The 25,966-nt window shown below is 34.9% G+C and overlaps 1 protein-coding gene and 3 pseudogenes across 2 annotated transcripts; all 4 read right to left on the bottom strand.

The window, feature by feature from the left end:
- Nucleotides 1–1,050: 1,050 nt before the first annotated feature.
- LOC116135947 lies at nucleotides 1,051–3,136 on the bottom strand (annotated as a pseudogene).
- A 5,998-nt stretch (nucleotides 3,137–9,134) lies between these two features.
- Nucleotides 9,135–11,629, bottom strand: LOC116135946 (annotated as a pseudogene).
- A 1,832-nt stretch (nucleotides 11,630–13,461) lies between these two features.
- Nucleotides 13,462–15,609, bottom strand: LOC116135969 (annotated as a pseudogene).
- Nucleotides 15,610–16,330: 721 nt separating this feature from the next.
- On the bottom strand, nucleotides 16,331–24,919 carry LOC116135967 (dol-P-Man:Man(7)GlcNAc(2)-PP-Dol alpha-1,6-mannosyltransferase-like). Of its 2 annotated transcripts, none has more exons than XM_031421680.1 (21): nucleotides 24,836–24,919; nucleotides 24,663–24,748; nucleotides 24,308–24,349; nucleotides 24,143–24,188; nucleotides 22,761–22,847; nucleotides 22,224–22,279; nucleotides 21,600–21,717; nucleotides 20,851–20,909; nucleotides 20,694–20,765; nucleotides 20,088–20,151; nucleotides 19,905–20,008; nucleotides 19,387–19,458; nucleotides 19,208–19,294; nucleotides 19,032–19,123; nucleotides 18,558–18,626; nucleotides 18,399–18,481; nucleotides 18,025–18,124; nucleotides 17,134–17,199; nucleotides 16,833–16,926; nucleotides 16,649–16,750; nucleotides 16,331–16,568 (listed from the first exon to the last, which is right to left on the bottom strand). In XM_031421680.1, exons 1-20 carry the CDS (start codon nucleotides 24,870–24,872, stop codon nucleotides 16,670–16,672), a joined length of 1,515 nt encoding a protein of 504 aa, XP_031277540.1. In that variant the 5' UTR covers nucleotides 24,873–24,919; the 3' UTR covers nucleotides 16,331–16,568; nucleotides 16,649–16,669. The 2 variants fall into 2 exon arrangements, with proteins under 2 accessions (XP_031277540.1, XP_031277541.1); XM_031421681.1 differs by having other exon boundaries at nucleotides 19,056–19,123.
- Nucleotides 24,920–25,966: the final 1,047 nt, after the last annotated feature.

Raw genomic sequence — 25,966 nt, 5'->3', positions numbered from 1 at the left:
GTCCATTTAATTAGTCCAAGATTTTCCTCAGACGTTACAGACCCAATTACAGCCAAAGCTCCCACAATCCGTGGGCGAGCTACACAATTACCCCTCTCTTCCGCAAGAACAATGAACAACCCATAAAATTCTGTCTCTCGAGAGTCAATTCAAATATTCAACATTTCATTGTTTCTCTGAGGATCACTTGGTTTTCAAACTATGGACTTCGATTCGTTCTCAGAGGGTCTTGAAGAAGGTGATGAATTGGATTGTACTGGAATCTGGACGGGCGGGAAGTTTTCTCATGATGAGTATAGTTTTTTATATCGTCTCTTTTATTTCTTTAATATCGTCTCTCGCACAGTAACAGTCCTAATTTTCTTTCGGTTACGCTTAACAACGTTAAAACTCGGGCAACTTCATGAATAAAATGCGTGCAAAGCTTGTCCACAGTCACTAACCATCAGAAACTATTTCAGCCAAGGCAAGCAATGTCAATGTCAACTCTGCAACAAGAGGTCCTACAAAATGCCTCAAGGACTCGATCTGAAACCAAGTAGTCCTATAAAATGTCCTGAAGGGGACTTAATCTCTAATGTTTTCATCTTATGCCTAAACATAAATCAATTGAAATCACATAAAGAAAACGTTACAGATGAAAATGCGGTAAACATTAATAATACTCAACAAAACTGAACCAACTGTAAGGCTAAGGCGCAATTTCTACTAGCCAAATGCTACACAAGAAGAATACAGTAAATATTAAAACAAAATTTAAACAGGTGAAAGCAGATGACTGGAACCCTCTATTGAAGCAAAGCTTACTCCTAGTTGCTGTGAGTAAACTCGTATCCAACTGTGGAAAGAATCTCCTTAAAGCAAAGTTATTAAAGGTTCAAAACTATTTCGTGATATTTAAAATAAAAGGAGAAAGCAGACAAATCACGGGCTACTCTGCAGTTGGCTGAGGAGTGTTTGATCCTCATCTTCACCACTGTCATTGTTATAGTCAGTGCTATCCTTCTTCCGATAAAACATTGGTATTAACAGTTTCATCAGTTAAGCCAATCATTGAAATATAGCTTTGTCTTTACGATACCCAGATTGCCTTAATAATCCCACCAAAACCTCTTTACTTGCGCGTGTGATTCTTCATCACAGAGTTTAAAAAGGCAAGCACATTAAGGTTTTGGCCTCCAATTCTTTACTCCCTCTGCAGCAAAAGCTTCCTTGAAGCAAGACAAAGCCTCCATAATTTCTTTCCTCCAATTGTCCTTCAGCAAGAATCTCCCATGTAGTTGAATTTGGCTTTCCTCCCACTTCAACAATGTGATTGAAGAAAGTCTCAGCTTTATCAAAATTTCCTTCTTTAACATAACATCCCAGGAGAAGATTTGCTATTCTAGGGTCATAAGATGACTAACTGACAGCCATTCCTCATATACATTCTCTATACCTTCAATATCACCAATCCTAACCAAAGATGAGATCATAGCATGGTACCCAAATTTGGAATACTAGGAAAAATCGATTTGTAGCTTCCACACCCGATTACCTCCTCTTTATTACCAACACCCACCGTACAGCTTAAGAGATAATGATAAGGTATCCTATCCCGACCAGTTATTCTACTCTCCAACCCTCCTTAAGCACTCTTCAGCCTTTTCAAACTGTCCCATCTTAATATACATTGTAGCCATGTGTGAATGTAGTCCAGTTCGGATTAATGGCTCTATCCATTTTCATCTGTCATATACTTGCCACTTTTCTCCAGATCCTGGGATCCACAAGATGATAGCCAAATGTTGTACGAATATACATCTAGTCGAACGCCTTTCTCCATCATTTCTGAAACCACTAAGTCATTTTATCGTATCCTTGAGGTCATATAAAGAGTCATCATCACATGAACGGAAGAGAGTGCGTAGCATAACCCTTGTCTCTCATTTTGTCAAATAATAATTCAGCATCTCCTCTCATTCTAGCCCGAACATAGGCATTCAGAAGAGCCCCAATATCTCCTGTCCTTTAAAGTATGAGGAGCTGTAGGAAAAAATCTTCAGCACTAGATATTCCATTGGCTTTGGCATTAGGTCTAACTGAATCGCAGCATCACTAGCAGATAATCTGAACTCTCTCCTCTATTGTTCATCCATCATACACCTGCAGAAAATAAAGTCAGTTTAGCAACTCAAATCTCTGATACAAAATGCCTACTGACCCCTAGCCAAGGAACACCAAAGGACAAATTTTGATCAAAACAACCCTATAAAGAAGCTCTCAGTATCCTATTGAGAGTCAGACAATATTTTCTCTTCTCTTTCCTCAAAATCAAGCGACATTACCTGACTACCCGCTTCAGTCTATTTACATTGAAATTTGAACTTCACTAGTTCTACTAATTCCATCCCTAAATTTCTCAGGGGCCAAATAGCTCACAAAATTGCGGCAGAATTGATTCTTTCCTCCTGCACTAGCTGCCTTTCAAACAGGAAGAACTTAAACTAGGCTTTCCAATGAGACAGTTTAAACTTCATATGTATAAAAAGCCCCATACCAGTTAAGATTCATTATGAACTTGAAGAGAGGTTAGGGATTGCAACTTTAACCGAAAAACAAATGCCCATAAACAAGACGCACCAAAAACACTGAACAAAGACCCAAAAAAGCTTCGATTGTCTCAAATCTTGCTTGCAGCATCAATTCCACTAAAACCAATCCATTCATCTGAAAATAACAAATAAATGCTAAACAAAGCACCAAAATAATTACTTTTAATTGGTTTATACCTCCAGAGCTTGCTTGTAGCGCCTGTACTTCCTCAACTCCTTAATAACTCTAGAGCTCCCATTTTGTAACCTTCCTGCCACCATTCTCCCACTGATTCAACACAGAAGCACAGCCCATTTCAGGATTCTCCATAAGAGATATTTTCTTGTAAATAGCATTCCATTTGATCATGGGTCTTCGCTCAAAGTCCACCGTTCCATAGTTGTGAATTTGAGATATAGAGCATCTTATGATGGGGAGTTTCTGGTGCGTTACAGTTTGGTGAAGGGCAAAAGTAGGAAGTTTACATGGAAGAAGTTGGAATAAGAGAGGGTTGAAGAGAGAGAAATGTTGTGGTGATTATGAGAGAAGGTTGAAGAAACATGTTTCTGAGATGCGAGTCTTTGCAGATTGTAGTTTGTTTAAAGTGTATATACTGCGAAACGAAGGTTTTTTCCTCGATTGAACAGATTGATCTTACTTCAAGATAAGTAGTAAAATTACCTTTAACTACCTAATTTATTGGTTTGTTTTTGGGAGGAATTACATAAACCCCAGTAGTTAGAGAAACTACAATGAACCCCTCCTCTTATTTACCGCCTGAATTGTTTGTGTCATTACCAAAAGAATTATTGGAAGAGACAAAACGATATTTCAATAAAATTGTTGACCCATAAAAACTAAAGAAGCAGCTGAGTGTCGTTTGCCCTCAGTGTTCACACTGTTACGTTAAAATCTCAAAGTGCAATTCATATATAATTCGTCCATTAAGTTTTTTATTTTCTTTGCTGGTCAAAATTCTTATTGCCACTGCCACATTTGTTGTGAACAAGAGCAAGACGGTGGAAGTCTGCCGAGATCCGGTCGGCAGGTTTAGCATAAGTAATAGCTCCTTGCTGGTTCAAATAGTCGGAGCCAATACCAGGAATCTGAAAAAAGTAACAAAGAAAAAAGGAGCAGAAGTGCAGAAAATCCATCTTATGCAAACTGTAGCACACACGTGGTGTATTTTGTTTGAAATCAAACTAATTCAAGGATGTCAGCCAAAAATAATTTTTTTTTCCATAAAAAATCATAGGTTTGAGTTCATTGTGTTAATGGATACCAAAACAGTCCATGACAAAAGAGCAAGAATATACAACAAAGTCTCGCCCCATACAAACATATAAGCAAGGAAAGAAAGGGCGAAACTCGAGGAAGAACAAACCTCAACAATAATTTTGGTTTTGCTTCCAATATGATATCAAAGGAACTTTCTATCCTCTATATCAAACACACAAGTGATTATCATCAATACAAAATGAGATGCCCTGATGGCCTTCACATGGCAGGTAAGCAACTGGTTCGGTATCAGGAACTTGAACTTACAGGTTGTCATGCTCATTACCTGCATTAAAACCATATTGAAGTTGAGAGGATGCAGAAAGAAAGACTATACCTAATTCACAAATAATTAAGACTGAAATTTGATTTGCAACTTGTAATGAAGAACTTGACTCTTTAAGGCTAGACTATGTCCACATAGACCCTGTCGCCCTAAATAACTTGGAAAAATCCAAATCCTAATTAAAATATAATTCTAATTCTAATAAAGCAATGAAAATTAAATATCCTAATAAAAATAATAATTCTTATTCTAATAAAACATGGGACTATTATTGAGTGGTGAAGTTTTATTTCAGTACACAATTTTCAACTCGAAATTCTGAATCAGCTTCAAGTCCCATGAGGAGTGAAGACTTAGACTTATTGTTTGATGAAACTCTATATTAAATAATAATTTAAATGCAGACTTATTTAAGTTAATGGTTCGCAGAGTGTAGGTACAAACAAACCAATTCCTAGTTTGATACCTTTATTTACGCAAGTAACGCAACCACCACGCAGTAATGTCACTGTCACCAATAATAGCCAGTCGACTGCTAAAATCTCCGGTTCCAAGTTGTACGATTAAAATAGTAAACTTAATTTTATAGTTGATCCGACAGAATTCAAAGTCTCAATTTCAACTATAACCGTTAGTATATTTTAAATATGGTACGATACATATTAATTTTATGATACGATACATATCATAGAATATATTTTAAATATTTTGATACATTAATATGTATTCTATGATATAATATGTAGTTGTTTATATCTTTAAAAAAATCAATATAAATTAATACAATTTTATTAATTTGATTCAAAGGTCCAAAAAAATTTCTAGATCAAATCTGAGTCACCCAACCTGATTAACTAAAATCAGCCCAAATTTACTCATTTTGTATAGAGAAAGTGAAAAGGAAGATGTGTTGCATATTTTGTATAATAATAATAACACAAATGGGATTATAGATATTGACATTGATCTTGAAAATGATATGAATGGTTGAGAGAAAATAATATAAATTCTTAATTTTATGATTAATTTTGATTATATAATACCATAATTTAAAGTCAATAATACCACAAAATTTGTTAATTAATTATGCGATGATATTAATTTTTAGAAAAATTTATTATTTTATTAATTTTTCTGAAAAATATTTATCTTATGATACGATACGATATATGATATATGATTCGAAAAATTAGGTTTTTGATACACTATACGATATGTGATTTGATAACAACAACTTCTGGGGCAATTAAGTTTTGGCGTCTTTTATTTAACTTTCATTGCTCAAGAAACTGTATATTAATGGAGTAATACTACACTTACAAAGAAATTTTATAAAAATCTTCATATAAAATGATGTGATAAAAAATGAATGGAATAGTAAATTTAATAAGTTTGACTTTTTGTTTCACTTTTCCATTCATTTTTTGCCACCTCACTTTGTATAAAAATTTTTGTAAGATTTATTTGTAAGTATAGTATTATTGATATTAATGCCATATGTGTATCTACCAATTCAACAATCGTCAACGGCTCAAACCTCTAAGGCTCTAACTCCCAGTTCTACCACTGACAATAAACAATATTAACTTGTTCATTATTATAATTAATGACATTAACTTGAAGCTGGAGGTTTACATTTACAAACCTGTGTTTGGGGAAAGATAGAATTACACGGTTTTATAATATTGTATTACCTAGTTTATACTTTAAAACACTATATAAATAAGTTTATGTATAATCATACAAACACAATGAAATACATACGGATTACAATTGTAATTCCTCTCCTCTTCTTCGCGGCATTCTCTTGGCAAATCAATTGCTGCTCTGTCCTCTTCTTCTCGGCATTCTCTTCGCAAATTAACTGTTGCTCTTGCCTCTCTCTGATTAGCTTTTGACAACGACCCAATTCAATTCAAGTTTTGATTCTTTACAACTCAAAGCTCTACAAGTCCCAAGAGTATATGTGAGGAGTGAAGACATAGACTTATTGTATGATGAAATCAGAATTTCATTTAAATTAGTGTTTATATTCAATACTAATTTAAAACCAGACTTATTTACGGATATTAATTGACTTTTTACATATAAAAATAGATAAATATTACGTTAAGAAATATTGAACATCTTGGGAGGCAGTTAAGTTTTGGCATCTTTACTTTAACTTTCATTGGATAATGATGAAATCGATGTCATGTTGATATTAATATGGGATTAATAAAGATGAATTAATCAAAACATATATATAAATTTAAGTAAAAAGTTTAAATTATAATATATATATTAATATTTTATTTGGAAGGATGCATATGTCCATTAATGATATGGACATGAATGAGACATACTAACTCAAACCTTAAGTTAGTCCTCCTTTACTATGTATCTTTACACTTACGTATTGACTACTCAAATATGTTAAACGGCTTAAACCTCTAATTCCAAATTCTACCATTAACAACACTTAAATACTTATTTTACAGTCGGATATATCAGCATATATATGATGTTAATATTCTCAAATTCAATAATTTAAAAGCATCTTGTTCCTTCGTGGTTGCTCGCTCCTAACACAGCCAAAGGGACTCGCCGGACTTGGTCAACACGCACCAAACTTCTTATATAACAAGGACATATCACTTTTCTTTTCCTTCTCAAACATATGTGTATATAACAACTGACTCAATTAATAATTATTACGTTAAAAAAATGTAAGATAGTGGACTCAGTCAGAATTAAGTTCTATTTGAACATCTTGGAAGGCAATATCCTTAAACTTTCATTGCTCAGAAATTGTATACCAATGGTCTACCCCTTCTTTGAGTACTGGAAGGAGCGGTTTAAATATTTCCGGTGAAGAAGGCAGGGACTCGCAAGTGATGCCCGGAATGTGATCCTGATCGTTGTCACTCTAATGCTGCAGTGACTTTTCAAGCAGGAGTCAACCCTCCTGGTGGTGTTGGCAAGATGATAATAATGGACATGTTGCCGGCAGGGCTATTTATGCTGCTCAAAATGAAGCCTACTAGTTTTCTGATTTCTAACACCGTGGCTCTTTCTACACCATACTTGTTATGTTTCGCTCACATATAGGTTTCCTTTTCATTTCGAGATATGGGTTGCCACTGGTGCAATGATAGTAACTTATGGATCTGTCTTTTTGCTGGTACGCCTAATGAATCTGTCAGATTTCGATACATCTTGCTTGCGGCTGCTGTGCCTTTCGTAGTTCGGTGTTTGATCCAGATGTATAACAAGTATACAAGTAACAAGACATCCAATGGTATTCAGGATGAGCTTCAATGTCCTTAGCCAATTATGTTTATATTTCAGGATGAAAATCAATATCCTGAGCCAATTTGTTTATGTAATCTGACATGAAGTCTGTGTATCAGATAATTAAAGTATTATATGTAGTGAGCTGAATTAAGTGTTCCTTCTAATTGTTGAGAACATTTAACATTAGTCCAATTTTGAATACAGAAGATTTCTTTGTCCAGATATGAAGAGGGGTTATTGATTAGGTATAAACGTTTGGCACAAAGAATCCTAATACGCAATGTACCTGTAATCAACTATTTAACAGTCAAACAAAAGAAAGTCCGACACGGTTAGGAAGGCAGCTCGAACTAAGGGGATAAACGGAACCCTTAGCCCAGACTAAACTGGGGTCATATGACCCAAATGAATTGGGCTTTCTAGATTGGAGAGGAACCCTTGTGCCCAAAACGCAAAAGGAGGTTCATCCTCGGCCTAAATTTGAGGTTCTACTGTCATGCTCCAACATATATTGTTGTGCAACTGTACAGCACTTAAATACTTGATATACAGCAGTTAAATAAGACTTGAAACGGCAGATGGTGGGTTGTATAGCATCAAAAATCGAAATGTTTGACAGAATACTATTTAGGCAGCAACAGAACTTTCAACTTATGAGCTCTTCCCTCACCAAAAATTGAGCATTCCAACAATCGGAAATTCTTTTAGTAGTTACCTCAATTTTACAATTATTCTGACTGTAACTGTGACTTTCTGCCTCCTACTTGCTTGCAGCTGCCGACTGTTACTGCGTAATAACATCAATAATGTCTAACCCTTTTTCATTGTTAGATTGTCGGTTACATTTACAGATAGCACATTCATTTCTCAAGTAACCTGCTCGGATATCCGTAGTTGTCGTTCGGCGCCGCTCAGATGTTAAAATTTTTTTGACCCGTGACACTAACCCAGTTTATGTCGACCAGTTGCAGCTGCCTAAGTTAAGCACATTAACTTTTGGTATTCTGACAAAAGAGGAGAAATTTTGTTTGTTTTATTCTCAATTGGTATATATGAATATGGTCATACTAGTGACTTCATAAAAATAAAACTTTAAATAAAAGCCAACCAAAAATAAATAAAATGGCATAACCAGAAGTGTTTGTGTGTTCTAAATGCTGCAAGTGCCTGGATGATAGGATTAAATGGTCAATAGGCAATTATAAGACTGTTGGAACTGGAACTCGTAGCTTTTTTTTCCATATCACAAGTTGGGGTAAGTGGTAGCATGCCATCTTTCCCTTTCTGTCTTTCGAAGTCTAAACTTCCTATCTGTATGCACATGTTCCAGTCCCCTTTTGAAGAATCTGTAACTGTCAAAAGGAACAAATTATTAAATATTCACAACAAATACTAATCCCTGTACATTGTTCTTTTGTCACCACTCATTTCCTTCCCTATTTGCACCTCTGATTTCTCAAACTTTTAGTGGCTCTTCAAAAAGTTCAGAGAATCCTAACATGGATAAGAACAAGTATCACTTAAGGCCAGAAAAAAAAGAGTATCAAGCAATAAAATTAAGGGACTAATTACATAATAGACTTCGATTGCCAGACTGTAAAGAAGATCTTCCATCTGTACATACCAAATCATTTGAAATCCAAAACCCAGAAAAAGTAAACAAATACAAGACATAGAGACAAGTTTATAAATGAGGAGAGTAAACAGAGTCTTATATCTCTACATGCATCTAACTACAATTTTAACAGTTTACAATAAAGCTTAAACAGCTAGTTGCTGCTGTTGGTGTGAGGTTTCATCTTCATTGAAACACAAGTGGACTTTTAGAAATCTTCCATGTTTAAAGATGATTCTGCAATATTTGAGATGGTTGAGGTTGTGTAGCATCATCTCTCTCTGAAGATATGAACAGTAAGGTGAAAAGTGTTGGGTGTCACATTTAAGCGGAAGCCCAATCCAAGAGAAAAATCTACTTCAAGAAAGTCATCTTGTTGTGCTGATTCCTCCAACTTTGCATGTAAGCATTGTTGTAATACGAAAGTTATTAAACAAAATTTTAAAAAGAGAATCAATCTTTTTAAGTATAATGTAAGGGTCAAGAGTGCTAAATTACTGTAGTATATTCTCCATAACCTAAATGACTAAAAGACCCCCTGACAAGAACCTGAATTTAATAGTTTGTTAAAACTACATGTAGTGACAAAGGGAGTTATTGATTTAAACTATTAACAAATTGGCCCAAAATCCTTCTTCATCATCTGCATTTTAGCTTGTTTTTGGAAGACAACGTGGGTTTCACATGACTAGAATTATCTGGATTTAACAGTAGATCGTTTTCTAGGAAAATCAGTGATTTTACACCAGAGGATCTGGAGTTTTCTCTTTAGAGAAAATCCCAGAAAAGAATTCGAGAATCCAAAATTTGCATCTTAAAGTAATCTACCAAGTCAAAACAATTTAAAAGAAACTTCAATGTTCATGCGCCACCCAATCTTTAAAGCTAAACCAAGTACATAATTTCAAGAAAACCAAGAACCCAGAAATCAAATCTAAAGATTTAAATTGACACCGCCTGCCAAAGTGAGTAACTTGAAAAACTTACATATCATCCATGAACTTTGCGGCAACCATGACACTTGTGATAAGCAAACGATGAACGTTGAAAGAATTGATAGGCAACGAGGGTTGCCTTTGGGCGAACCGATCAAGATAAACATAAGCAACAATGAAGCAAGACGGGCTACAATTCGCGTACTTGAAAAATCTCTCTAAGTAGTTTTGAATTGAGATAGAAGGGCGAGCTAAGCCATGAAAAACAGAAATTTTCTGGGGCTGAAGTCGACAGTTAATATCATTGGATTCAGCCACCTCTTGAAGCAGAGAAGAGAGAAAAGTGATAAGATTTGTCATCACATTCGGGTCTCTAACTCTGCCATTGATGACCAATAACTTTTTTAGCTTAAATGCCTCCGTTGAGATACATAAGGTTTATGTTCTTATATAAAAAAAAAAATCCAACAGGTAAGGTGGTCGTCATGGGTGGGACTGATTACATAAATTTAAAAAAATAACCTCAAAAATTTGAATTATGACTTGGATGTCCCCAGTTGGTGGGGTTTGAGTTGGGTTATGATTATTAATTTCAAAGTTAAACCTGTGAAGAGGGAACAAAAGGTGGGGCTTATGGTGGATTAACGTGTGTCCTTTCTTGTAAAGAAAAAGAGATACAAGAAAATAAAATGAGTAGAGTAAATTGAATTGGAATTAAACTTGTTAATTAAGAAAAATATCTCAGGATTTGCGTGATTAATGTGACAATGGTGATGGTATGCCATATTCATCATGTGATTACATGTGGGAAATTTTAGATTTTAATTAGTGGGTTCCACCTTTTTAAGATCTTGCATGTGTTGCGATCATATACAAATTGGTGACATAAAATGGATTTGTAAGGTCGGTCCATAGCACAAAGTATATGCTGCTTTTTGTCCAAAAATATGCAAAATTTTAGATTTGCGGTTGGGGCTTGGGGTCGGGTTTAATATAATATACGAAGCCGAAGCCGAAGCCGAAACCGACTAGATTTACATATCTGTCTGCAAATCCTAAAACAGACCCTAATCCAATATTAAGGGGGGATTAAAAGACTTGTTAAAACTCATCATTTCAGTTCTATAAAGATATAAAATGGTCAATATTCCAGCTCAAGTCGTGAAGGTTGAACTTAAAACCAACTCATTGAGGGATATATATAGCTGTGGTGAGCATTATTGATGACATTTTTAGAGAAACTCAAGTAGATTATAGAACAAAAGAGAAGAGAAGAGAAGACGTGACTTTACAGCAAGATGTGAATTATTTGGAAGCCCTTTTAACTTGCAATATAACATGCTGCTGCCAGTGCCAACCACAAATACAGTTATCCTTTCAGCTTTGTCTTTAATTTGTAATTAACACTAACAGTGGCCAAGCTGGAAGCATGTTGAGTTATTCTTGGAGTGAAACAGGAGCAAAGCATGTCTTGTATAAGAGTAAAATGTGTAAACTCAAAACAAAAGACAAAGCGTATCTATTGCTTGCCCTTTGCATGTAAAGTATCTGTATCCCAAAACTAGTGCTATCCCACGTGATTGTCTCCCCTACTAATTGCGGAAATACACCTCCCACTTGCTCTTCAAGTGGGTCCTTCTCCTTCATCATCCTCAAGACTGCCATCCTTTTACAGAAAATGATAATCTCTTAATCCATGGTTTTATTAAGCCCAAAATTTGGACATCTACGTTAAGGACATGCCACTTCACTATTAAAAATTCAAAATGTATTCTTAGCACGTGTAGCACAGTGATTTGGACATTGGGTTACTTTTTTTTTTAAATGGCTTTATCACCGACGGCTTACTTTGCGTGTATAGCTTATTAAAGATTGTACATTGTTTCTGTAATTAATAAGGTTATTAAGATAAGGAGAGGGGAAATATGGAGTTTAATGTGCATCAAATCAATCACTGTTAAAAAGAAAGCCTAATACAGAAGGTTAAATTTGATGAGATGAGCAAAGTTGGCAAAGGGTAACACTGACAAATTCGGAAGCTAAGCGATCAAACACACTGTAGGTGTGAGTGTCTATCCTTTTCAATTTCAGTTGCACAAATTTATTATCTCTATGAGTAATACTACATCATAAACACTTTCCACTAATTTCTCTCAAATACCATATATCAGCTCACAATTCGTCAACCTGTCTAAAATAAGTCCCTTCTCATTAACTTCTTTCATAAATATCACGTTCAACTCATAATTCGTCAGTTCATAATTCATTAGTTCACATAGATTATGCTTGTCTAATAATAAGTTCCGTCTAACAAACTAATTACAAACTCTCACGTGAGGTTAGTGAGAGAGGTTTGTTAGGTTGATATGTTTATGCCCAACTTGTATACACTGTAAATCTCCTACAAGAAAGGCCTGTTTTACGAGAAACAGGTACGAAGTCCATTTAATTAGTCCAAGATTTTCCTCAGCGTTACAGACCCAATACAGCCCAAAGCTCCCACAATCCGCTGGGCGAGCTACACAATTACACCCCTCCTTTCCGCAAGAACAACTGAACAACCCATAAAATTCTGTCTCTCGAGTCAATTCAAATATTCAACATTTCATTGTTTCTCTGAGGATCACTTGGTTTTCAAACTATGGACTTCGATTCCGTTCTCAGAAGGGTCTTGAAAGAAGGTGATGAAATTGGATTGTACTGGAATCTGGACGGGCGGAAGTTTTCTCATGATTGAGTATAGTTTTTTATATCGTCTCTGTATATTTCTTAATATCGTTCTCGCACAGTAACAGTCCTTAATTTTCTTTCTGGTTACGCTTACAACGTTAAAACTCGGGCAACTTCATGAATAAAATGCGTGCAAAGCTTGTCCACAGTCCACTAACCATCAGAAACTATTTCGCCAAGGCAAAGCATGTCAATGTCTAACTCAACTGCAACCAAGAGGTCCTACAAAATGCCCTCAAGGACTCGATCTGAAACCAAGTAGTCCTAAAAATGTCCTGAAGGGGGGACTTTAATCTCTAATGTTTTCATCTTATGCCTAAACTAAATCAATTGAAATCAACATAAAGAAAACGTTACAGATGAAATGCGGTAAACATTTAATAATACTCAACAAAACTGAACCAACTGTAAAGGCTAAGGCGCAATTTCTACTAGCCAAATGCTACACAGAAAGAATACAGTAAATTTAAAAAAAATTTAAACAGGTGAAAGGCAGATGACTGGAACCTCTATGAAGCAAAGCTTACTCCTAGTTGCTGTGAGTAGAACTCGTATCCAACTGTGGAAAGAATCTCCTTAAAGCAAAGTTATTAAAGGTTCAAAACTATTTGTGATATTTAAAATAAAAGGAGAAAGCAGACAAATCACGGGCTACTCTGCAGTTGGCTGAGGAGTGTTTGATCCTCATCTTACCACTGTCATTGTTATAGTCAGTGTATCCTTCTCCGATCCGATAAAACATGGTATTACAGTTCACAGTTAAGCAATCATGAAATATAAGCTTTGTCTTTACGATACCCAGATTGCCTAATAATCCACCCAAAACCTCTTACTTGCCGTGTCGGATTCTTCATCACAGAGTTAAAAAAGGCAAGCACATTTACAGGTTTTGGCCTCCAATTCTTTACTCCCTCTGCAGCAAAGCTTCCTTGAAGCAAGACAAAGCTCCATAATTCTCTTCTCTCCAATATGTCCTTCAGCAAGAATCTCCCATGTAGTTGAATGGCTTTCCTCCCACTTCAACAAGTGATTGAAAAAGTCTCAGCTTTATCAAAATTCCTTCTTTAACATAACATCCAGGAGAAGATTGCTATTCTAGGGTCATAAGATGACTTAACTGACAGCCATTCCTCATATACATTTCTATACCTTCATATCACAATCCTAACCAAAGATGAGATCATAGATGGTATCCCAAATTTGGAATACTAGGAAAAATCGATTTGTAAGCTTCCACACCCTATACCTCCTCTTTATTACCAACACCACCGTACAGACTTAAGAGATAATGATAAGGTATCCTATCCCGACCAGTTATTCTACTCTCAACCCTCCTTAAGCACTCTTCAGCCTTTTCAAACTGTCCATCTTAATATACATTGTAGCCATTGTGCTGAATGTAGTCAGTTCGGATTAATGGCTCTATCCTTTTCATCTGTCATATACTGTTCCATCTTTTCTCCAGATCCTTGGGATCCACAAGATGATAGCCAAATGTTGTACGAATATACATCTAGTCGAACGCCTTTCATCATTTCTGAAACCACTAAGTCAATTTATCGTACTCTTGAGGTTCATATAAAGAGTCATCATCCCATTGAACGGAAGAGAGTGCGTAGCATAACCCTGTCTCTATTTTGTCAAATAATAATTCAGATCTCCTCTCATTCTAGCCCGAACATAGGCATTCAGAAGAGCCCATATACTCTCCTGTCCTTTAAAGTATGAGGAAGCTGTAGGAAAAAATCTTCAGCACTAGATATCCATTGGCTTTGGCAATTAGGTCTAACTGAATGCAGCATCACTAGCAGATAATCTGAACCTCTCTCCTCTATTGTTCATCCACTCATACACCGCAGAAAATAAAGTCAGTTTAGCAACTCAAATCTCTGAACAAAAATGCCTACGACCCCTAGCCAAGGAAACACCAAAGGACAAATTTTGATCAAAACAACCCTATTAAAGAAGCTCTCAGTATCCTATTGAGATCAGACAAATATTTTCTTTCTCTTTCCTCAAAATCAAGCGACATTACCTGACTACCCGCCAGTCTATTTACATTGAAATTTGAACTTCACTAGTTCTACTAATTCCATCCCTAAATTTCTCAGGGGCCAAATAGCTCACACAAAATTGCGGCAGAATTGATTCTTTCCTCCTGCACTAGCTGCCTTTCAAACAGGAAGAACTTAAACTAGGCTTTCCAATGAGACAGTTTAAACTTCATATGTATAAAAAGCCCCATACCAGTTAAGATTCATTATGAACTTGAAGAGAGGTTAGGGATTGCAACTTTAACCGAAATAACAAATGCCCATAAAACAAGACGCACAAAAACACTGACAAAGACCCCAAAAAAGCTTCGATTGTCTCAAAATCTTGCTTGCAGCATCATTCCACTAAAAACAATCCAATTCATCTGAAAATAACAAATAAATGCTAAACAAAGCACCAAAAAAATTACTTTTAATTGGTTTATACCTCCAGAGTTGCTTGTAGCGCCTGTACTTCCTCAACTCCTTAATAACTCTAGATAGCTCCCATTTTGTAACCTTCTGCCACCATTCTCCCACTGTTCAACACAGAAGCAGACACAGCCATTTCAGGATTCTCCATAAGAGATATTTTCTTGTAAATGAATTCCATTTGATCATGGGTCTTCGCTCAAAGTCCACCGTTCCATAGTTGTGAATTTGAGATATAGAGCATCTTATGATGGGGAGTTTCTGGTGCGTTACAGTTTGGTTAAGGGCAAAAGTAGGAAGTTTACATGGAAGAAGTTGAGAATAAGAGAGGGTTGAAGAGAGAGAAATGTTGTGGTGATTATGAAGAGAAGGTTGAAGAAACATGTTTCTGAGATGCGAGTCTTTGCAGATTGTAGTTTGTTTAAAGTGTATATACTGCGAAACGAAGGTTTTTTTCTCGATTGAACAGATTGATCTTCCTTCAAGATAAGTAGTAAAATTACCTTTAACTACCTGAATTTATTTGGTTTGTTTGCGAGGATAATTACATATACCCCCAGTAGTTAGCAGAAACTACAATGAACCCCTCCTCTTATTTACCGCCTGAATTGTGTAGTATTTTTTGTCATTACCAAAAGAATTATTGGAACTTGGAAGAGGCAAAACGATATTTGAATAAAATTGTTGACCCATAAAAACTCAAGAAGCAGCTGAGTGTCGTTTACCCTTGTGTTCACACTGTCACGTTAAAATCTCAAAGTGCAATTAATATTATATTCCTCAATTAAGTTTTTTTATTTTCTTCGCTGGTCAAATTCTTATTGCCACTGCCGCATTTGTTGTGAACAAGAGCAAGAACGGTGGAAGTCTGCCGAGATCCGGTCGGCAGGTTTAGTAAAAGTAATAGCTCCTTGCTGGTTCAAATAGTCGGAGCCAATACCAGGAATCTGAAAAAAGTAACAAAGAAAAAGGGAGCAGAAGTGCAGAAAATCCATCTTATGCAAACTGTAGCACACACGATGGTGCATATTTTGTTTGAAATCAAACTAATTCAAGGATGTCAGCCAAAAATAATTTTTTCTTTTCCATAAAAAATCATAGGTTTGAGTTCATTGTGTTAATGGATACCAAAACAGTTCCATGACAAAAGAGCAAGAATATAACAACAAAGTTCTCATATTAAGCAAGGAAAGAAAGGGCGAAACTCGAGGAAGAACAAAACCTCAACAATAATTTTGGTTTTGCTTCCAATATGATATCAAAGGCAACTTTCTATCCTCTATATCAAACCACAAGTGATTATCAATCACATACAAAATGAGATGCCATCTGATGGCCTTCACATGGCAGGTAAGCAACTGGTTCAAGGTATCAGGAAACTTGAACTTACAGGTTGTCATGCTCATTACCTGCATTAAAACCATATTGAAGTTGAGAGATGCAGCTATAATCCATATTTGACACAATGATTTTGGCAAGATCAACTCACAGATATGGAATTGATAAAAAATCAAGAGCATCCTGGCCACTTTTTACGCATGACATCGTTGTTTTCCATGTTTCCATGGACATATACTTTGGGCTCTTTAATCTGCAGATATTAATCGCAAAGAGAATTTTCAGATCTGATAATCTTAGGCCACTGCCTGTGTGAGACACTGTCCTTTACCTACCAGTAACAAGGGTGGAAAACTCATTTGGGGACGAACCCTTGAGAAACCATCCACAGTAAATAAACACTTGTATCCATCGACAGAAGAATGCTCACTGTTACATAGATAAGAAAGATAAATTACACGTGCATTAGCAAAAAGTACTAAATCTTTTATGTAATCCAGTGCGCATGCACGTCATTGGCTATTTTATAGATATTGCAAGATAGGGGCAAAAAATGCAAAATCCCAACCTCACTTCATGACATATTTGACCCAAGGACACGTTACAAAGATAGCATAAAGACAATGGAATACTCACTTCAATAGATAGGTGAAATTTCTCTTATGAAATTCTTCCAAAGGGATGCCTTCTTCTTTGGAATATCTGGCATTATAAGACATAGTTATGAACTGATAGATAAACCTTGGAAACAGCAGACATGATTACTGTGCACAACATGAAAGAACAATGCTTCATCGGAGTTATGCAAAAAAAAAAAAAAAAAAATTAATTACTGAAAGTGCGATGTCAAGCCCATTTCAACAAAACAAATCTGAGCATACTGTACAGGACCACTTTGTCAGTCATTATTGACCAAAACAAAAAGGAGGGACAAAAAAACAAAGATATTCTCAATTTTTTCCTGGTTCAATAAACTTGGTCAGTAACAATCTTGTTACAGCACAACTCATTCTAAGTTTCCATGCCCTTGTGTTGTACTAACAATCTTGTTAGAGCACAGCTCACTTTAAATTATCTATATTCCCAACATTTCAGGCAAGTGATGCCACGATTGTTATAATGTCCAAGCAATTAAAATAACCATGTAATAAATTCTCACCGAACTGGGGAACTCATTCTAAGTACCATGCCCTTGTGTTGGTACTAACATTCTTGTTGCAGCACAGCTTACTTTAAATTATCTGTGTTCCCAATATTTCAGGCAAGTGGCATCACAACTGTTATAATGTCTAAGCATTTAAAAAAACCATGTGGTGAAAATTCTCACTGAACTGGGGAAACATTCCCGTACTTGGATAGTATGAACCATGGAAGCAGTTTAAGCAAAGACTGTGGACCCCACATGAAATGTCGCAAACTATTCACAGATTTTTTATCATTTACGTTTACACACTATGGAGTGAAAATGTTGTAAAGCCAGTTGTAAAGTTAACATTGTTTACATACATAAGCAATAACCGAGCGTACCTCCATGAGACATCATTTTCACAAAAGCGGGATATTCCATTCATGGCTGAGTAAGTATCAATGTGAACCCAATGTTCTTCAGAACTGTCAGCAAGATGACCTACCAAAAAGATCAATGCCCAATATTTGCCACAATAACAGATTTTAGGTCAGAAGAAACATTATATGAAATACCAAATTCAAAGAGAGGGAAAAAATATATATATATAATTGACTGTGATTTCAAAAATAAGGTAGCTACAGTTTTTTAGTATCGCTGAAGACATTTCTGTCTAAAACAATTTTTAGCAAGAAACACCATTGTTGAAAACATCCCTCGACATTTCTTCTGCTCGTTTACAGTTAAGAGAGATAGAGAGAGAGAGAGAACTCACCAATCTGATGCAAATACTTTAAAGAATAGCCACTGGGATAATTCTCATAGGATGCCATGAAAAATATGACAGTGCACCCTAGACTACAGAACATAAAGATAATTACCTAAAAGGAAGTAACTCATTATCCACCATAAAGTAAATGACTAGTCATCAAACCTGATTATAAGAAGTCCTAGCAAAATGATACTGAGCACTTTCCAGAAGGATTTCTTCCTATTGATGTAGCTGTAACAATGTAACAAGCAGTGCAACAAATATGAATCCTATTAGCAATTGGGAAGCATTAAAAAAGTTTCAAAAATTAAACAGCAACCAAACCGTTTATTACTAAACTAAAGAAAAATTACTGTTTACAAGTACAACCAAACAGCGTCAAATTCATACATCCCCACGTAGAAGTCCAACAATGTGCAACATACACAAAGAATGTAAGTGTCTCATGAATGAGATGACTTGCAATTGAGAAAAAACATGACAGCCAATGATGTGATTAAGGACATCTCTAAAAACAGAGCACAGCAAAAAAGGCATTGTGCAGTTTCTTCCAAAAGGTGAATGAGATGACTTGCAGTTGAGGCATGTCCCAGTAAGACTGAACATAAATAATCTGAGCAAATTAGTGCAGCTTACAACAAACTACAAACAAGAACATACATCCTGTTAGCTGCAACTGCTGCTGATAAGTTGAAAACTGGTAGTGAACTAATAATAAATCGAAGCTCCTGCATTAATTTTAAAAAAATATTATTATAACCTGTTCTCTGATAATGTAAAAATAAAGTGAGCCACCAGAGTTTTCCAAATACCTTGTGAGGAAGCTTAGAGTAAAGTAGTACAAAAGAGAAAACAGGGAAAATAAAGGGTAGAACTCTCCTGTCAAGTAAGAACCCAAGCTGAAAAGGAAACATTCTAAGTTAGGAACCGTTATGATTTATGAAGGAAAAAAAAACAAGATGCCAAAAAATTTATAGGTTTGAATACTCACTATACAAAGAGGATATGCAACAAGCAAAGAGCGTGGAAGGGCTGAAGTGAAGTACCAGTGAAATGAATGTGTCTAATGAAACACAGTGAAGGAAGAGCAGATAAAATTTGCCTAATTATTACCTAAACATGAAACAGCAAGGCTAATCAAGAACCTAACAAAGGCAAGCTCTACAAGATGTTTGTCGACCCTTACCATCACAAATGAAACCTACAAAATGAAGATGACAGCTGATTACCCAAATCTGTGGTGAATGCCTATGTAGAGGCTCCTTAAATGCAGTCACCACATTTAGTATGAAATCTGACAGTACCCACAACAAATTTATGGAGGCAACAACAAATTTTAATAGATATATTACTCATCAACCATATTGTAAATGTAGATTTACAAATGAGGTGAATTGATAAAGACGAAAGAGAAACCTTTGAGGAAAACCAAGAATATCACTGAAATGCTTTTTTCAAATTCCACAGCAAAGTAAAATGTGCTATGAAAAAGTCATTCAACAAGGATACACCCCACTCAGAACTCCGATTTAAAACAGAATTGAACCACAAAACTTCAAACTCAGGCCACACTAACTTCTTCCACATAATCGAATCAACCAATATGGTGAGGCCTGCGCAAGAAAAAATCATTCATAATTCTATCACAGAACAATTCTGATGAACAATATTACATAAGAACAATTTACAAACCTATGGACAATAGAGCAGTTCCGATACAGCATTTTAGTGCTTTCCACAATGAAATTGATTTGGTCTGTCATTTACAAAACGAGATTCTTATAACAAGGACCAAATGTTAATCAGACTTTTAGCATTAGAATACTGAGATACAGTAGCAAACGCATAATAGGAGGGGAGAATGTAGGAAAACATATACTTACTCATAAAGAATAGTACTACAAAAAAATTACTCAAGTTAAGAATATAAAAAGAAAAGAACATTAACTTATGTGTCACGCAGTGGTTCTTTAAGAATATAAAAACAATATATATACATGGAGTTTGAAGGAGTCTAACATTATATAAGTTGCATCCTAACGTAGAAGTGTTCAAGGCTTATAACTTTCCCATATTGTCACTTTATGGTTCTAGGCATCATGGTTTTAAAATTAAAATAGGAGTTCTCTATATCTAGTCAGCACATAGATATATTACTGTAGTATGTTAATTCTTTACAATGTTCTTCCAAACATTAATTTGTACAGATTGCAGACAGCCTTGTACTCTCTTTCAATATGCAACATTATAATGAGAAAATATCAATAAGCATATTCCAGAAAAAGAACAGCAACTTACCAACAAAAGCTCTATGCCAAGAGGACCAAGAAGTAACACCATATCACATCTAAAGACAATTGTGGTGAAAATCTGATCAGAAAACAAAACAAAGGAAAATCAAAATAATCAAAAATCATGAATATTCTGATACTTAAAGCAAAATAAACAGACATACCAGACAATTTAATGCCGCATAAAAATGCCCTTTGAGCCAAAGCCCATATGCCAGATTGACTACACAAAATTAAGAAAAATAATTAGCAGCAGCAGTTATAGTAACATATTTTAGTCAATCTTTTTTAATGACTAAAAATCCTTTGTCCTTCACTTGCATGTGCACCAGACAAAGTTGGACACTACTACATGACCCTACAACATTTAGCGGTCAAGAAACCAGTGAAAAAAGGTCCAAGGTAGGGGGAACAAGAACCTCATTGACAAGAATGAAAGGAAATAAGCAATCAATAGTACAACCACAATGACATCTACTTCTTATCTAATATTATAAATAATCAATTGCTCAGCCTCACAGAGCTAGAGAGATGAACCAGACATTGAACAAGTCAATTAATATGCATTAGTCCTCTAAGCAATAAAGAACAACCTTAGAGCTAACCATGTAAGCAAAAAGGAAGTATCAAACCATGAACCAGACACAGAAGTTTTACTAGAACTGAGATCTCACATCAAGTTATAATCTCTAACTACCAGAAAACGAAAAGCACTTCCATCATCTTCAAGTGAAAATGCACTCCATCACAAATTTGACTATGACAGTATGTGATGTGCATTAAAAAGGGAGAAACCCAATTATGCTAAACGATAGAAAATTTCATGTAATTGTTTTGAGGGAACAAACTTGTTTGTGAATAAAATAGATAAATAGAGAAAACAAAAGACGGTTAAATAAAAAACAGTAATCACCTACACCAAGAGCTAGTACATTTGGAAGAGGACGTGTGCAATAAAACAGGAAGTGAAACTGAAGCGCAGTTAGTATGACAAAGAAAGCTTCTACTTGCTGTCCAAACTTTTTTCCAACCTGCTTAAACATCAACACATTAAAAGTTCAAAACCCTTGCAAAGAATGCCATAGCTATCCAGCAATATAGTCGATTTTACCATTTTTATTCTATACATTCACTAGAGTTTTTATTTGAAGAAGAAACAATCATTTAAAAGGCATATCATCATTCTCCATGCAGCCACAAGATTTGAGAAGACATGAAAAGGCATACCCTAAGAAGGATCTACTGCAACACATGAACACCAACAAAAATTCCAAGTTTATCTAACCCTGGAAGTTCTTGGATCTCTGAGTTTGGATGGTTAAGATGACCTAGGCTACTAGCTCAAATCAGATTGAAGCCATCTTTTGCACAGCTAAAAGTGCATCAGCTTCCTGGATTTTTATTAAATTAACTTCTAGTCAAGACAATGCGAAAATTCTAGCCATGCAATGCAAAACGATGATTTATTACCTCTTGAAAAGATCGTAGATGAATATGAACACGGTTCAGAGACAAAAAAAAAAAAAAAAGCACGTACCTGAATACGGAAAAACCGCAGTGTAGATAGTAGGATGCAACCCAATGCCAAACGTACTACAAAATAACAATTATAATAGGTCAGTCAATTTTCAGAAAGGGATTCCCCAGTAATTTACAAGAGCTTAAACGGATGTTCCACGATTTACCAATCATACTGATATTAAAAACAACACTTCTACACAATACCATAAACACAAAATAACAAGAAAAATGGTTGCAAAACATTTTGTTTGATTTACTTTTTCCAGTAACTGCAAATTATTATAAAAATGCAGAAGCGCTTTATCACCACAATAATCATATTAGCATCAACAGGCTCAAAACTGAAGTGAACAGTGTGCATCTTAGTCTTTTCTAGTTCAAGCCAAAAAGGTACTAACACGAACATTAACTATCTCAAAAAGAAAAAAGAAAAGCAGTTCTTATTGCAATTCTAAGTTCATGTTTAAGAAGGCACATGGTGCAACACCCCAACAGAATTCATTTCAATGAAACCTAAATGAACCGATGGGTCCCCATATATAGAAGGGCTCACCTGCAACCAGACCATAAATCTTTGGCAAGTGCAGCAAGCTCATAACTAATATAATTGGAGATGCTAAAATAGATACAAGTATAGCACCTACAAGAAAAAAAAAATGTTAGAGATTAATGATTCTCAACTGATTCANGTAGTGATTGCTGAATTAAGTTGTTCCTTCTAATTGTTGATGAACATTTAACATTAGTCCAATTTTGAATACAGAAGATTTCTTTTGTCCAGATATGAAGAGGGGTTATTGATTAGGTATACACGTTTTGGCACAAAGAATTTCCTAATACGCAATGTACCTGTAATCAACTTATTTAACAGTCAAACAAAAGAAAGTCCGACACGGGTTAGGAAGGCAGCTCGAACTAAGGGGATAAACGGAACCCTTAGCCCAGACTAAACTGGGGTCATATTGACCCAAATGAATTCGGGCTTTCTAGATTGGAGAGTAACCCTTGTGCCCAAACAGCAAAAGGAGGTTCATCCTCGGCCTAAATTTGAGGTTCCTTACTGTCATGCTCCAACATATTATTGTTGTGCAACTGTACAGCACTTAAATACTTGATATACAGCAGTTAAATAAGACTTGAAACGGCAGAATGTGTGTGTGTATAGCCATCAAAAATCGAAATGTTTGACAGAATACTATTTAGGCAGCAACAGAACTTTCAACTTATGAGCTCTTCCCTCACCAAAAATTGAGCATTCCAACAATCGGAAATTCTTTTAGTAGTTACCTCAATTTTACAATTATTCTGACTGTAACTGTGACTTTCTGCCTCCTCATCTTGCTTGCAGCTGCCGACTGTTACTGCGTAATAACATCAATAATGTCTAACCCTTTTTCATTGTTAGATTGTCGGTTACATTTACAGATAGCACATTCATTTCTCAAGTAACCTGCTCGGATATCAGTAGTTGTCGTTCGGCGCCGCTAGATGTTAAAATTTTTTTGACCCGTGACACTAACCCAGTTTATGTCGACCAGTTGCAGCTGCCTAAGTTAAGCACATTAACTTTTGGTATTCTGACAAAAGAGGAGAAATTTTGTTTGTTTTTATTCTCAATTTGGTATATATGAATATGGTCATACTAGTGACTTCATAAAAATAAAACTTTAAATAAAAGCAAAACCAAAATTAAATAAAATGGCATAACCAGAAGTGTTTTGTGTGTTCTAAATGCTGCAAGTGCCTGGATGATAGGATTAAATGGTCAATATGGCAATTATAAGACTGTTGGAACTGGAACTCGTAGCCTTTTTTTTCCATATCACAAGTTGGGGTAAGTGGTAGCATGCCATCTTTCCCTTTCTGTCTTTCGAAAGTCTAAACTNATAACAGACAAACACAAACTTATTCAGCTTTAGAGGATATGAAGCTTACCAATAAAAGTGCGAGGAACAACTCCAGGGAACTCCAAATGATCATACTGACACGAGAAGTAAATATTTTGAAATCCAATCCAGGCCCAAATTGCAATAAAATTACAACCCACCACAACTAACAATAATTTAAATTAAAAAGTTTAAAACAAACAAGTGAACTTACATTATCTAAGCGATGCCTATGATAAAGAATATCGTGCATTGCCTTCACAAGACAGGAAGAATCGTGTTAAATTCGAACTTAAATCACTTTGTATAATCAAAGACCGCAATATTCAAAACTCAAGTTTTTTTTAATCAATTTCAGAATTCATATTATCAAAAACCCAAATCTTGAATTTTCAATTCAAGATTTGGGCTTTTGATAATAAAAATCTTAAAGTCAAAACGTTAGGGTTTTTTTTATAAAGAAAACTAGGAATTTAAATATTTAAGTAATTCTTACCCCAAATTTTCTTGGCAATCAGAATTTAAAACTCTCTTAGTTCAAGTAGAAGCGTAGTAATTTACTTTAGTACCTGAACGTTAAAGCTTTCCTCAACCTTAGTGTAGGGCACCATTAACACGTAAAAAGCAGCGACTGAACCCAAAAGCAAGTCATAACCTGTACAATTTATCTACAAACTATGAGACATAATTGAAAATTATTCACCTTAAAGGATAAAGTGATTGAAAAATGGACTATAATGACCATAAAGCTTGAAAAAATGAGAAGATTTCGACGCCATTGCGAGTTCTTCGTGCTCGCTGGAAGAGAGTCCGCTTCTGTTGAAAGTTAAAATAATGGCACTTTCTTCATTATTAACAGCTATTTATAGATATACAATAACGGTTTATGAATATTACACTGTAGTCCTCATAACAGTTACTTTGACTTTAACGATGGAAATGATTTTTTGTCTTTTCTAAGTTTTTTTAAACAATAATACTGTTACTATATACAAAGTAAGGTAAAAAAATAAACAAAATAGTAAAATAAAAAGTTAAACTCATTAAATTTATTATTCTATTCATTTTTTGTCACATCATAAAAATCTTTATAAAATTTCTTTATAAGTATAGTATTATTCTTTTTTAAAATAGTGTAAAAACAACAATAAATGCAAAACTTTAACAGTTAGCAACCAGACCAGCCATTTACAGTCATATTTTAAATGCAAAAGGAAAACTTATATATATATAAAATATATATATATATATATACGTTTTTTATTTAATTTTGAATATTGAACCTCCTTTTAGTGCATGACAAATTATGTATTAAATATTTTGTCAATATTAAAAATTAAATCAAAATATATATATGATTAAGTGATTGAAAAATGAACTATAATCACCATAAAGCTTAAAAAATTGAGAAGATTTCAACGCTATTGCGAGTTCTTCATGCTCGCATGGAAGAGAGTCTGCTTTGATGAAAGTAAAAGAACAGTATTTTCTTTATTACTAAGAGCTATTTATAGATATGAATATTACAGTTTGATCCTTATGACGGTTACTTTGACTTCAATGGTGGAAAATATGCTTTTGTCTTTCCCAAGAAGTTTTTTTAAATGATATAAAGATTGCAATAAATGCAAAACTTTAATGGTTAGTTAAAGCCTACAGCCCATCAATTATCTTATTACAGATTTATAGTCAGATTTTAAACGTAAAAGTAAAAGTTATATATATATATATATATATATATATATAACGTTTCTAATTTAATTTTGAATATTGATAAAATATCTAATACATACATAACAATAGAATTGTAGTGCGCTAGAAGGAGGACTTGAACCTCCAACCTTCCTTTTAGTTAACAGCCAAACGCTCTAAC

The sequence above is a fragment of the Pistacia vera genome, unplaced genomic scaffold, assembly GCF_008641045.1.
Source record: "Pistacia vera cultivar Batoury unplaced genomic scaffold, PisVer_v2 Contig306, whole genome shotgun sequence".
In the NCBI taxonomy this organism is placed as follows: Eukaryota; Viridiplantae; Streptophyta; class Magnoliopsida; order Sapindales; family Anacardiaceae; genus Pistacia; species Pistacia vera.
Note: the sequence above shows the minus strand (reverse complement) of the source record. Positions and strands in the feature narration are given on the sequence as shown.

Excerpts from the sequence above, each read along its gene's own strand:
- LOC116135967 (XM_031421680.1), bottom strand. The coding sequence starts at position 24,872 with ATGGCGTCGAAATCTTCTCATTTTTTCAAGCTTTATG. Across the intron at positions 19,295-19,386 it reads TTGCATATCCTCTTTGTATA|CTTGGGTTCTTACTTGACAG; the intron begins GTGAGTATTCAA and ends TTTCCTTTTCAG. Across the intron at positions 18,125-18,398 it reads AAAGTATTTGCATCAGATTG|GTCATCTTGCTGACAGTTCT; the intron begins GTGAGTTCTCTC and ends TCTTTTTGGTAG.